At 42.6% G+C, this 14,596-nt stretch overlaps 1 protein-coding gene and 1 long non-coding RNA gene across 4 annotated transcripts in view; one reads left to right on the forward strand and one right to left on the reverse strand.

Moving 5' to 3' along the window:
* SLC7A11 (solute carrier family 7 member 11) overlaps positions 1–14,596 on the forward strand; it is a 414,966-nt gene that overhangs the window by 74,936 nt on the left and 325,434 nt on the right. The window contains exon 2 of the mRNA XM_068279755.1: positions 1,817–1,943. Coding sequence (XP_068135856.1) covers positions 1,817–1,943 — 127 coding nt within the window. The remainder of the gene's footprint in view (positions 1–1,816; positions 1,944–14,596) is intronic.
* The window catches only part of LOC137571075 (uncharacterized), a 66,039-nt gene continuing 53,931 nt past the window's right edge, over positions 2,489–14,596 (reverse strand). The window contains exons 1-3 of one of the 3 annotated variants that reach the window (XR_011031293.1): positions 5,868–5,943; positions 4,518–4,570; positions 3,614–4,429 (exon numbers count right to left, since the gene is read on the reverse strand). This is a non-coding gene — a long non-coding RNA (uncharacterized lncRNA). Of the gene's footprint in view, positions 3,081–3,613; positions 4,430–4,517; positions 4,571–5,867; positions 5,944–14,596 lie in introns of those variants that run through there. The other 2 variants (XR_011031291.1, XR_011031292.1) reach the window with 2 other exon arrangements.

Consider the following 14,596-nt stretch of genomic DNA (forward strand, 5'->3'; position numbering starts at 1 on the left):
GACGCCCCTGCTGCCCGTGTCCACTGACAACTCTGCTGCGATGTCATTGCTAATTGCTGCAAAAAAAAAATAATTACAAAAACCTCTCTGGGGCCTTTTTGGCGTCAGCCACTCATCCTCCTCCAGCGGTACCTTTGCCGCCAAGTGCCATTGGAACTCACCTTCACCTATTTGATTGCTTAACGCGTATATCCCTTTTTAAAACCACGTTTTACCAATTAATAGCCCCATTTACAGTGGTGATTTGTCTTTAAAAGCCATTAAACAAACAAAAAAAAAAAATTGGGGGGGATTTTTTATGTTGAAGTTATATTGCCCCTTATCACCTCGATAATCCATGCAATTTGGGGGATTGTAGCATGTATGGGGGCTTTGTTAATAACGTTAAAAGAAATTCCGCCTCCGGGCGGGAATCCACGCGTGATTACGCCATTCACGGCAGAAAATCCGCGTGGTTGCGTGGACGCGGACGGAAATCCGCATGCGGCGGGGCCGAATGCGGATTTTTTTTGCAACCACGCGGATTGCCGAATTCGTGGATGAGGCACATCCGAGCACCCCTGGTCTGTAGTTCTGCTGGCCATCCTATGACAATGCATTAAGTAAATTCAGGCAGGGGTCACACTTGTCGGCTTTCATGCGTGTTTTCTGCACAGAAAAACTGTTTTCAACTAAGAACTCATGTTAATCAATGAGCTAGGTCACACTTGAATGCAGATTTCGCACGCAGAGAAAAAAACTGACATCTTGCGCAATTTGTCAGTTTTCTCTATAAATTACATTAGCTGTTGTAAGGTAGAGGTCACACTTGTCTTTCAGTTCTCTGAAAAGTGTAGAAACTGAAAGACAAATGTGACCCCTGCCTCAGAGTGAACAATTATCATGCTGAAACAGTTGCAGATATTATTGTGTGATGACAGGTAAGCAAAGGTAAAAGAACAGCCTAATATATCTTTACACATATTAGTGTACAATGTGTTTCTATGTAAATTTGGCATACAGTTTCTCTTATAAGCTGGCTGTAGACATGATAGTGTGGTTAAGCCTGCAGAAAGAAGTTAACCACCCTTAGGCCATGAAAGTCATGATGAATGCTCAGCTTATCCTAATGTTTATTCCAATGCAAAAGATGGCTTTAAAGAGACTCCGTAACAAAAATTGCATCCTGTTTTTTATCATCCTACAAGTTCCAAAAGCTATTCTAATGTGTTCTGGCTTACTGCAGCACTTTGTACTATCACAGTCTCTGTAATAAATCAATGTATCTTTCCCCTGTCAGACTTGTCAGCCTGTGTCTGGAAGGCTGCCAAGTTCTTCAGTGTTGTGGTTCTGCTATGAACTGCCCCCTCAGGGGGGAAAGAAACACACAAATGATCTCTTGAGATTCAAAAGGAATGCTGTATACAGCCTGCTTGTGTATGAATGTATTTTCTATGTGTGGACATACTGTACATCAACCTACTTCCTGTTTTGGTGGCCATTTTGTTTGTTTATAAACAAACTTTTTAAAACTGTTTTTAACCACTTTTAATGCGGCGAGGAGCTGCGAAATTGTGACAGAGGGTAATAGGAGATGTCCCCTAACACACTGGTATGTTTACTTTTGTGTGATTTTAACAATACAGATTCTCTTTAAGCAAAACAGAAATGTCTGAAAGTTATCATCACATGTTTTAAAATAAAGCTAAACAGGTCATTATAGCAACAGCTACAACAAGAAGCTGCATCTTTAGATATTAGGACAATTGGGAACAATTTATTAGGAAGTTTTTCACAATGGAATAAATTAATGTGCTTGTTTCTTCTTATCTAACAGGTGCCCTTTGCTATGCTGAACTTGGAACATGCATTAAAAAATCTGGAGGTCATTATACATATATTTTGGAGGCATTTGGCCCATTTCCTGCATTTGTCAGAGTGTGGGTTGAAGTGACAGTCATTCGGTGAGTGATGGCATCTTTTCTGTTGTGTGCACAGGTGGTAAGGTCTTTTTGTAATAAATCTAGAACAACCTGAATACATACAACAAATATCACTGCTGAACTTTGTAGGCAAATACACTTGTACAACTGTTGTTTCATTAAGCTTTTAGTATTCCTTGCTATGATTTGCTCTTGCCCAGATGTGGGTTGAAAACTTAAACCACGGCATTTTTCAAGCCTGCCAAACCCCAGTAAACCAGAAGTAAAGAGGCACTGAAGTAACATATAGTAGAATGCAGTAAATGATTCAGGATGTCCACTTTAATGTTAATTTTCATTGTTTTAGCATCAGAAACACTTTCTATATTTATATATTGCTGTATATTGGTATACAACCCTTCCTGTGATGCTCAGCCTTAGCACCCCATCCTCTCTGTGATGCTTAGCCTTAGCCCCACCCTCTCTGTGATGCTCAGCCTTAGCCCCACCCTCCCTGTAATGCTCAGCCTTAGCCCCACCCTCTCTGTGATGCCCCACCTTAGCTCCACCCTCCCTGTGATGCTCAGACCTTAGCCTAGGATTATTAAATTGCCAGTGTTAGGCTGTTATAACGGTTAGCACCAGCTATCCAGTGCCTTAGGGCCCTTTCACACTTGTGCGCTTTACTAGCGCTTTCAGCATCACTCAAAAGCGCTAGCGTTTGAAAAAGCGCTTGTTCAATGTATTGTCTATGGTTCTGTTCTCATCTAAGCGTTTAGCATTTTGCTGAAACGCAAACACGTAGCATGCAGCATTTTCGGAGCGATTCTGAGCGATTGGCGTTTCAATGTTAAGTATAGGAGTGCTTGTAAATCGCTATGGAAGCGCTGGCCTGTTCATAGTCAGAAGCGTTTTTCCTGCTTTTTACCCACCTAGCCCTGTAATTTTCCCATAAAGCTCCTCGGTTTCCTGTGTAGATGTCATTTCCTGTTGATTTCTTGTGGATAGATGACAGGGACGCACAGATAGGAGCAGGCATAGGGTACCAAAATGTCCTGGTTCTGCAGCAAGGATCTTATCTCAAAAGTGCAACAGCATCCTCTCCTATATGAGAAGGGCTCTTCTACATATAAACTGGGCAAAAAAGCACTGCAGGTGTGGGCTTCTATTGGGCGAGACCTGTATGAAGGAGAATGGGATGAGTTGCCAGAGTCGGAAAAGCAAGTGAAGAGTAAGTAAACTTAATGTTTTTCTGTGTACTGTGTTGTTCTGTGTCAGTTCAGGCTGTCCATGTATTTGCAACGTTTAGGGGGGTGGTGGGGGTGGTGTAGTTTGTAGACAGGCTCCGCTGCATGCAGCATGTTTCTGTGTTCAAGCATATTGGGATTGAGATTGATCAATAGGTTTGCAATGCACTTACTAGCAGAGACATGTAGGTGTTTAACCCTCCTGGTGGTATAAAAAATTCCGCCAGGAGGCAGCGCAGCAGTTTTTTTTTTTAAAAATCATGTAGCGAGCCCAGGGCTCGCTACATGATCCCCCCGCCCGCTTAAGTAAATCGGCCCAGCAAGGCCTGAGAAAACCTCCTGCGCGGCTTACCCCGAACGTAGTTCGGGGTTACCGCCAGGAAGGTTAAATAGGAATCTGCTTCAATGCAATGTACTGTAATAATTAAAAATTAGAGAACACAGAATAGTGAAGTTAGGGGAAAAAAACATATTTTATTGAACATAACAACAAAACTATCAGACTGTCATTTTGCTATTAGTGTAAACAGAACTGGCACTTAAACATTTGTATTTTGAGGCATAGCAACAGTGGGACGTCTGAAATGTTCAGTCAGTAGTTCTCTGAACTGCAATGCTTAATTGCTATCGTGTATCTGTGTGGCTGGTAGCTTGTGTAGGGGGACAGTTGATGGAGTGTCATACTCAGCCTGTCCTCAATCCTTCACTATAACGTAGTTGTGAAGGACGCATGTGGCCTTCACAACATTGACGGCATTAGCTGGGGATAACATCATGGCGGTGTGATAGATGCGCCATTTATTGGCCATGATGCCAAAGGCGCATTCGACAACACGACGGGCCCTGCTCAGTCTGTTGTTAAAAATAGTTTTTGGGCCTGACAACTGTCACTGGGAGTAGGGGCGCATCACATTCTCAGATAGAGCAAATGTCTCATCCCTGATAAACATGAATGGAACAGCAGGTTGGTCTGTTCCTAAGAGTGTTCGAGGTGGAGGAATGTCCAACTGTCCCATTTGTAAGCAAATTCCAAATTGGCTTCGCATGAAGATCTGTGAATCACTGCTACTTCCGTAAGAACCAACGTCCACATAGGTAAATTTGTAGTCTGCATCCGCAACAGCCATCAATACAATCGAAAAGTATTTTTTGTAATTATAGTATAGGCTGCCGCTGGATGGTGGCATGACCAAGCGCACATGCTTGCCATCCACTGCACCGAGACAGTTTGGGTAGGCGTGCTTCTCCGAAAATTGTTGCGCGATTTCTTCCTATCATTGCCTGTTAGGAATAGGTAAGTATTCACTGTGTAGGACATTTCATATTTTGTGGAATGTACAAGATACAATGTAGTGGATTGTGCTCTTACCCAAGTGGAATTCAAAGTGGAGTGACGAGTATGACTGACCGGTTGCCAAAAACCTGAAAAAAGAGAAAATGTTATTATTATTATTTTTACTATGAAAAAATGATATTACGTTGATTGTACTTTTCTTTTTTTTCCTTTTTTTACAGTTAAAATGCTATCGAAGAGGTGGAAGTTGATAAAGATAATTTCAGAAGAGAACTTTTAAAAGAAGGGACTGATTCTTGAAGTGGATCTGGTGCTGTTTCTCGGACCAAGTACAGATTTACCGGCATATTGGATTTTCTACGCAACTCTCAAGAACCAAGAAGGTATGTAAATACACATTATTTATATCTGAAAACTTCATTTTTAAAGGAGTATAGTAAGTTGTTGTTTTTTTTTTCTTAGCACTGAAGACAGCCTGGAGCAAGATCTTACCAACGACAGTACAGAAACCAGAACATCAACAGACACAGAGTCTGAAGTGCTTGAAACTCAACCTATAGATAGTTCTGTTGATAGTACAGAAAATGTATGTGAACGAAGTGTTTTTCAGACACCTCTAAGCCCCTCCACTGTCTCTGTGTGTTCAGAGACTTTCATTCCCTCTGCACAAGGGAAACCAGCAGGGAAAACAACAGTGAAAAAAAACACTAAACTTGTAAGTAGGGCTGATTATGATAATAAGATAATGTCCTCAATTGACCAGGCAGTGAGTCAAATGCAAAAAGCAGAGGAACAAAAGAAAAAGCAACACACTCCTTGCTACCAGTTCCTTATTAGTATACTTCCAAACTTAGAACAGGTCCCAATACACAAACAGTTCTCTATTCGAAATGCAATTATGTATTGCAATGACAGTTACTTTACTGTTGAGGGAGAAAATACAGCAAGAGAACAACATTCTCAAGGGAGTATGTATGTTAATGCACAACTGCCTTACAGTGGACAGCCTCCTTACCCCTACTATGGCCACTATGTACTGGAGGGTCCAAATGTCCAACAACAATATGTAGCAGATAGTCCACTTAGGCAACGCCCTCAATACAGCAGTTTTGCTCGATCACCAGTACCAGTACTTCACAGACAACCATTTCAAAACACTTTTCCCAGTACTCAAAGTACTCCAAGTCCTACAGCACAAAATGAGCGGTTGTACACAAATCTCTCTACACCAACAAGACCAATTTCAAGTGACAACAGTAGCAGTACACATCCCAGTCTGTCGGCATCTATGACCGAATTGCTCTTCACTGACGAGTTGTAGGCAATTTTTTTTCAAAAACAATTTGACTGTTCAAATTTTACACGTTCAACTTGTTATTAAACAGTACAATTTAGGCTTTGTTGTGGGCACCCTGTCATCCTTACATTAACATTGTAGTCAAAGTCATCTCATTCGGCCTGCTGTGTTAATGTGAAGATGAAAGAGTGTTCAGAACCTCTGCCATCCCTCTACAGATTGTGTTGAAGTTGACTCAAATTGTATTGATGGTGTTTGTGGTCACCCTGTCACCCTTATACTGACGTTGTAGGCCACAGTCAGTCTTTCTGTGGGGGACACAGCCTTCCTAAATCTGGTATTCTTCCGCTGAAGAATAGTCCTCAGTTTTTGCAGCAGTTCATCAAAACTGAAAGGGGAAACAGGAAACAAGATGCAAATTCAATACATGCACATATTACAATTTGAAAACTATAGCACTATGTTATAAATGTTGTACACTTTGCACATAAGAATGGGTACCTGCACTACAATCCCAATATTATGTGTATGATCTGCAATGCTCATTGTATTTTATACCTCCAATTTCGTTACATGGAGGGCAGTTTTGAATATTTTATATTCTATTGTTATGTTTTATATTAAAAACTCAGTTTCTTTGCATTTGCCCAAGTATAGTGCAAAAGTTTGTTATAAAAAATAATTGTTTTTGACATTAGCAACTAACCAGTCGAGTACTTCTGTTAAACACGTTACATATATATATATATATATATATATATATATATATATATATATATATATATGTATATGTGTATGTAAATATATATATATATATATATATATATATATATATATATATATATATATTTAAGTATTATAAGTATTGTAGCATGTAATATCAGTAGTCACTCCTGGTTTTCAATGTCATTGACATCCTGGTGTATGCAAAGAATTTTTCCGGCTGCTGCCGCAGGTCTTTGTATAGGGCCCGAAACTGTCCTTTCCTGGACCTCTCCACCAGAATTGGAGGCACCCAATATCAGCAGTACATGGGACGCCGACGCCGATGCGCCAAAGCAGCCAGACAAAGCATGAAGACCAGCTCAGGTGTCATCTTCTGTCTGTCTTCCTTTCTCTCTCTGCAGTGGCGTAGCTAAGGAGCTGTGGGCCCCGATGCGAGTTTTACAATGGGGCCCCCCAGGCACTCTATACATAACAATTGATACGGCGCACCAAAACCTGCCAATGGCAACTACAGTGTCAGAGGTGCAAGAAGGGGATGGGGAACAGCTTGTTAATGATTACCACTATTCAAAGTATATATAGAAGTGATTATTACCAGCACAGGACCAATAGAGAACTAATACTGTAGTTGAGGGAGGGCCCTTCGGGGCCCCTCTGGCCCAAGGGCCCCGATGCGGTCGCTACCGCTGCACCCCCTATTGCTACGCCCCTGTCTCTCTGTCTTTTTCTGTCTCTCTCAGCTCTGTCTCCTCTACAACCCACACACCGTTTTGTGCTGTTTCTCCTTTTATTGCAGACAGACTTGTTCCAGTAGCCAAAAGAAAGGTGTCAACAATCAGTGGGCTAATCATTTAAAAGGAAACAATTTGCTGTCCCAGCTCATGCTACTTGAGCTGAAAAATGCTATTAGCTAATCACTGAAAAAACGCTTTCTATACAGTGAAAAATTGCTTGGAAAGCACTCATAAAAAAACTCTGGAAAACACCAGAAAATCGCTAAGCGCTTGCGCTTGCGCTTAGTGTTTTTAGGTGTGAATGGGCCCTTAGAGATAATTTTGGGCACTGACATTCGACTATTCCATAGCCGATGCTCAGCTACAGTGAAGCTAGGGGTCATCTATCACGTATTTTATAGCTATTCTTTATCCAAGTGATGGCTATTGTTTCCATGTGGTGCTGGGTATTCTGTATAGTTTAGGGTTGGGTATGGGCTGGGCATGGGTTTAGGGTGGTTAGTGTAAGAGGACAGGGAACAGAGAGGTTAGATTTAGGTTTAGGCATGGATTAAGGAGGGTGAGTGGGAGAAACAGGGTAGTGGAAGGTAAGTTTAACTTCAAAGTTAAACATTGTCTTTTCAATACGTGTTGAACCAAAGTTCTGCACAACATTTTCCTGAATAGCCTTAGAAGACAACCAAAGTGAGGATATGGAGGTTGCCATATAAACAATACCTGTTGCCATGGCAGCCCTGCTAATTTATTTGGCTACAGTAGTCTTTGAATAACACCAGGACAAGCATGCAGCTAATCTTGACAGATCTGACAATAATGTCAGAAACACTTGATCTGCTGCATGATTGTTCAAGTTCTATGGCTGAAAGTATAAGAGGCAGAAGATCAGCAAGGTAGCCAGGCAACTGGTATCATTTTAAAGGAATAAATACTGCAGCTTCCATATCCCCCTCGTTACAGTTGTCCTTCAAGTTCTAAAAGCTGCAAAGTGCGTGCTTGCATACCTGATCAGGGACTATATATATATATATATATATATATATATATATATATATATATATATATATATATATATATATATATATATATATATATATATATACATATACATATATATATATATATATATATATATATATATATATATATATATATATATATATATATATATATATATATATACACACACACACACAAACTCTCACACAAACTTTTTAAGCACAGAAATTGCTGAATTTAAAATTTAGATCTATACAAGAATTACCGGAAAATCTTCCTCTGAGGAAAATGATGATTATATCATGAAAAATGCTTTTAAAATACACCCTATTCTTTCTGTATTATCTACCATTTTACAATACTTTCAAAGCCCCTGTAATTGCTGCATTTCCTTGACTATAATCCGAGAAGAAAAAAAAATCTTGTATTTTGAGAGTTTTACTCTAGAAGCTATTCCCACAACAAGTTTAAACTCAAAGCAGAAAAGCCGCTACGAGGTACATGCAGCGATTTCCTCACCCTGCATAGTTCACACAAGAAGGGAACAATATGAGCTCTTAAAAAAGACATCACAGCTGTCTCCCTTCTTATCTGGGAATGTTTTGTATCAAAAGCCAGAACAGCCTAAATCTGCTACGGTCTTGTTACCTCGGGCGACAGTCCTGACCGAAGATAAAAATTAAAGTCAAGCATTTGCTTCCCCCTCAGAAACGGTTGTAAAGCCTTTTAAAGTGTCACTGACCACTGTCGTTTCATATGTCCAGAGCCAGCAGCACAGAGCTTTTCATATCTCTTCCGCCTGGGAGGTGAAAGCTTTCGCATTTCTAAATCGGCTTACAAAATAACTAGGGAACAACTAAGTGATTAGACCGTGAAAAGGGGTGTTTTGATTAAGAAGATGATATCAGTTTGAATCACTTAACATTTTGTTACATCTGACAAGGGGTCTACTAATTTATCTTTAATAAAAGTAGTACCACTGTCTTAACTGTTTTTTTTTTTTTTTAAAGGATGGGGAGACCAAAACTCTCAAAGATGGATCCTATTATTACTTCAAATGCATGCATAGTTTAATTAAGTTTTTTTTTTTTCATATTTACCTTTCTATACCCTGAAGAAAAGTAAATATAGAATATTTGATGATAAAAAGTTAAACAACCTCAGCAGAACTCAACTATGGCTCTGTTTGGAAGAGTATTTATTACTTTTCCTGTTTCCCTTTGGTATGGGTCACACTTGGAATCCTGGAATCAACCCAACATGGATTTTCAGTATGCAGAATCAATCAATAGACTAGGTCACAGTTTAATGCAGTTTGCGCCTGCAAAAAATAAATAAATATATATATCTCTAAGCCTCAGCTCCTAGTTGGCCGTGTGTCCTGAGGAGGCGTGCCTAGCAGGTGAAACAGCTGTAGACCAGGGGCTGTTGTTGTACCTGTCTGCCACGTGTTCAATAAACAGAGATTGCTTGGAGGGTGCCGAAGTCCGTATCTTTTGTTCCTAACTCAGCTCCTGGTTTAACTTGTATGTGGTAAACTGCACTTCTGTCCTCTACCACTGGAGGATCCTCACACGAGTTCACCAGGAGCTGTGGTCTTCAAGGTAAGGTTTCGGTCCTGTGACCAGAACCTCATTGGTTCAAAAATTACTTGAATCAAGTAATTGGGCTGCCTCATAATTAGTTATCTTTATTGCTAAATCTGAGAAACCTGGAGCTACATGGCTCACATGAACTATGTGAAGTTTGTGAGTTGCACATATAAAATACATCTACGGGCAGAGAGGGAAGGGAGGTCATGAGAGCAGTTAGGAAATACAATGTGACAGTTGAGTTATAGACATGGATCAGCTGTTTAGAAGATTTAAAAAAAATGATAATTGGAGACATTTATTTCAAACAAGCTCTTTGGAGAAATGAAAGCAGGGATATTTAAACAGCATATGTTTTGCCATAGTGCCCCTTTACCAGCTTTTTTTACAGTTTACAGGCATGACTATTAAAGGAAAAAAATAAGTGGACCTGAACTGGGAACGTTCTCTGTGCTCTAAAAGATACACAACAACATAATGACCTTCAAGCAAAACAAAATGTCTTTGTTAGAGCTGATACAAATCCTAAAATATATATACAGTGTTTCTACTTCCTAAATTCATGAAAGCAGACATATTGTAAACAGCCTGTGTCACATGACTGCCTTGACAGAGATGGCGGAGAAGCTCATTTGAAAGCATAGCCTATGCTTTCAAATGAGCTTCTCCGCCATCTCTGCCAAGGCAGTCATGTGACACAGGGTAGAGATCGAATTACATCTTGTGATTAGACACAAATGAGAGGGAATTAGACAGGCTAAACTCTCCAAATACATACAGGGTGCATTTTTATCTGTTTTCCTTCTGTCCTGTGCAAGTGTCCACTTTAACAAATATCTTTAATTACACACATACCTACAGCTATCTACTGGTCACCAAAGTGTGTCAAAATTCTAAGTTTGATCTACCTTGTAAGATGTCCAGATACAGAGGTCAGCGCATAGCAGCTTAGTGCCTCCTAAGTCTATTCTGCCAGTTGCAAACTCTAGTGATTTCACCTCCTGTTTCCCCTAGAGTCTTGGAGATAGTCAGGAGATGGAGCTTCTGGTGGTGGATTGTTGGGGCAAAGCAGGTAATTTCAGCGCACAGTGCTCAGCGCCGAGTGCCGAAGCTGGGCGCCTTCATATCAGCAGTGTTATGATGCGTGCCTCGTGCAAGAGTAATTTAGCAATCCATCATTCGCCAGATCCTGACTTACACCTTCCTTCGAGTTGCTACAACTCGGAGGGGGAATAGTATTTAACCTCTTGAGGACTGCAGGGCTAAACCCCCCTAGTGACCAGGCAATTTTTAGTTCAAAAGGCCACTGCAGCTTTAAGGCCAAGCTGCAGGGCCGCACAACATAGCACACGAGTGATTCCCCCCCCCCTTTTCTCCCCACCAACAGAGCTCTCTGTTGGTGGGGTCTGATCGCTACCCCATGTTTATTTATTTTTTAATAAATATTTGTGTTGCCGTTTTAAAAAAAAAAAAAACCCTCTTCCTTTAAATCCCTTCCCTCCCTCGCTCCCTCCCTCCCTCCCCACAGCCGGCAAATTACGGCGATCGGCTGTCATAGGCTTCTGCCTATGAGAGCCGATCGCTCTCTTGCCCCCAGGGGGACAGCCGTGTCACACGGCTGTCCCCAGTGCAGCGCTGCTGCTGATCGCAGCGCTGCACAGAGTAAATAGACGGCGATCACGCCGTCTAACAGTCTCCCGAGCGGCAATAGCCGCTCGGAGACTGAAGGCGGGGCAGAGCTCCGCCCCCCAAGCAGGAGATACGCGCGCAGCCTGCGCGCGATCTCCTGCAAAACAGAGCCCCAGGACTTTACGCCAATTGGCGTTAGGCGGTCCTGGGGCTGCCGCCGCGGCCACGCCTACCGGCGTGACGCGGTCGGTAAGAGGTTAATGCCGCCAGGGAGTTTAGCGGCAGCAGGGAGAGCCATCATTCGGCTTGCCCTGTGCCGAGCTCACTGGCGGCCGTAATATATGTACGCTGTTGGGATTTTTACTAGTTAGACAGGAAAGTTTAATATCACTGCCATGGGCCACTATTGCTTCTCCTTCCAAGGCCCAAATTAGGGAAATACTAATTCCACATAAAGTAAAATAGAATATAGCAAATACAGCAGTATCAGCATAGCAGTCCCAGCTAAGTACCATAACTTCTCCAGTAAACATACGTGTATAAGAATAATTATATTGGGCTTGATTCCCAAAGCGGTGCTAACCTACTTAGCACGTCTAAAGTCTTAAGACGTGCTAACCAGGGTGCTAAGTAGCTTAGCACCGGATTTCTCAATCAGATCGTGCGCAAAGTCCTATGCGCTCGCTAAGTCCCATAGGCTTTAATGGGCACTTCGCACGGAGCGCCCTGCGCTCTGTGCAGTGCGCGCGTAAAGTTTTACGCGCGTAAAGTTTTGCACGCAAAAAGCTCGTTTAGACGTGCTAAGGGGGTTTTCACAGGCGTGCTAACAGTTAGCACTGCTTTGTGAATCAAGCCCCTTATGTGTTATAACTCTTCCACATGGGTGTCTGTCAATGTGTGCCATCACCTCACACTCCATTGTCCCCACTTTAAGGGCCTGATTCACAAAGCGGTGCAAACTGTTTGCATGCCAGTGAAAAGCCCTTTATCACGCCTAAACTCAGTTTAGGCATGATAAGAAAAAACTTGCGCGAAATTCTTGTGCGCAAAGTTTTGCGCACGCAATCACGCAGAGCACAGCGCGATGTGCCCATTAAACCCTATGGGCACTGCGCTTTGTGCGCGATAATCAGCACAAAGCGGTGCTAACTCAGCGGTGCAAAGATTATCACGCCTAAAGTCTTTTAGGCATGATAACTTGGTTATCACCGCTTTGTGAAACAGACCCTAAGTGTTTTCTACCACCCCCACTGTGTTATCCTTACTACTAATGTTTGCTATTACCTCTCACTATGTTGTTCCCCACTACCAGTGTTTTCTGTGAGCCCCCACTGCATTCTCCACAATACTGCTAAACGGTTTGCCTATGTTTACTGTTTTGTCTTGGCACTGACCCAACACTTGCCAGAGGGGGAGGTGAAGACTACATACAAAATCCCTACATACAAAATCACAGACACCTACAGAACACATGCTGCAGTGGTGCTCATCCGGATTTCGGATATCCAGGTAACCCGGATATCTGACCTTTTTTCAGCTATCCGATTCGGATTCCGGATTTCTGGAAAATCCGGATAGCAATCTGAGGATATTTGGCCGCATACCCGGATATCCGTGGATATCTGGCGCATATCCTGCGGATATCCAGATCCAAATACTGTAACTAAGGAGATGACATCATTGAGCCAATCAGAGGGCTCCCAGCAGAAGCCCTAGCAACTAATCACAGAATGGAACCCTGGCCAGCCCCTCCTGACCTCATTGAGCCATTCAGAGGGCTCCCAGTGTAAACCCTGGCACCCAATCACAGAAAGGAACACTGGCCAGCCCCCTGTATAATAAGGAGGGCTGCCATGATGAGAAATATCATCCTTGCTTGTGAATGCTCACTGAGAGACATGCTCCAGTGCTGCTGGCCCGGCAAGTGCTGCATACAGTGATAAACCTAAAGCTGTTCAGTGATTAACATCTTCACTATCACTACACTATTGTTCTATTGTTTATTAGGTAGCAGCTAGCTTGATTTAATTCAGTGAGTGACAGTCAGAGTGTGTGCTGCAGGGCTGCTGCAGCTGCTATGTGTCTGTGTGTGTGCTGTGCACAGACCAGGCCAGCTGTTGCCTGCTGGCCAGCTAGCCTTAGCTACAGTATAGGTTAGGTTAGGGAATAGGATTACTGTGTTATTGTGTAGTTAGTACTGTAGTACTGCAGTCCGTGCTAGTAGTTGTTAGAGTAGTAGTACTACTGTGTTAGCTTACTACAGAACTGCTGTGCTGTGAGCATTGCCAGTGTGACAGTTAGTGTGCACTAGTGTCTTCTCCTCTGCTGTCTGACTGTCACTAAGCACTTGGCACTTTGCACGTGGCGCTTTGCACTTTGCACGTGGCACTTTGGACTTTGCATGTGGCACTTTGCACGTGGCACTTTGCACTTGGCACGTGGCACTTTGCACTCGGCACATGGCACTTTGCACGTAACACTTTGCACGTGACACGTGCCAACTGCAAAGTGCAAAGTGCCATGTGACAAGTGCAAAGTGCCATGTGACAAGTGCCATGTGCAAAGTGCCAAGTGCCAAGTGCCACATCCGGCATGCTCCAGGCAGTTGTTACACCTGCTGCTGCTGCATTTCCCTGCTCTTGCTGCCTTTTCTGCTCCCACCGCCAGGGTGCCACAGGCCACTGCTGCTGTGCTGATACCACCTATAGTTAACCCAAAACACAATAGTTGCATAATTTTTTGGAGGTGTCTGGGCTGAAAACTGTCATGTCCCAGATGTGCGGTTGGACATTGGACACAATGTGGGCTGCACAACCGCTGTCTGGAACCTATTTCTAAGGTTAATTGACAGCCATTTTTTTTTGGGGGGGGGGATTTTAAGTCCCCACATCATCAATTTGTGTTTCCCTTTAAAAAAAACATGATGCTACATGCCTCATTTACCTTTAAAGAGAATCTGAAGCCAGATTAAAAATGGCTTTTTAGCTTATATTCAGCAGGGGCATTTTTGTCTGTGCTAAAATGCAGCTATCCCGCAGCATAACGAGAGTTCTTTACTCCCCAAATCCCCTCCGTGGTGCCCGGAGGGCGCTTCCGTGTGAGGCAGGGCTATGAGCTGCAGCCCTGCCTCACACGCGTCTATCAGCGTCGAATCTCCGCCTCTCCCCCGCCCCTCTCAGC

The sequence above is a fragment of the Hyperolius riggenbachi genome, chromosome 1 (genome assembly GCF_040937935.1).
Source record: "Hyperolius riggenbachi isolate aHypRig1 chromosome 1, aHypRig1.pri, whole genome shotgun sequence".
Classification (NCBI taxonomy): domain Eukaryota; kingdom Metazoa; phylum Chordata; class Amphibia; order Anura; family Hyperoliidae; genus Hyperolius; species Hyperolius riggenbachi.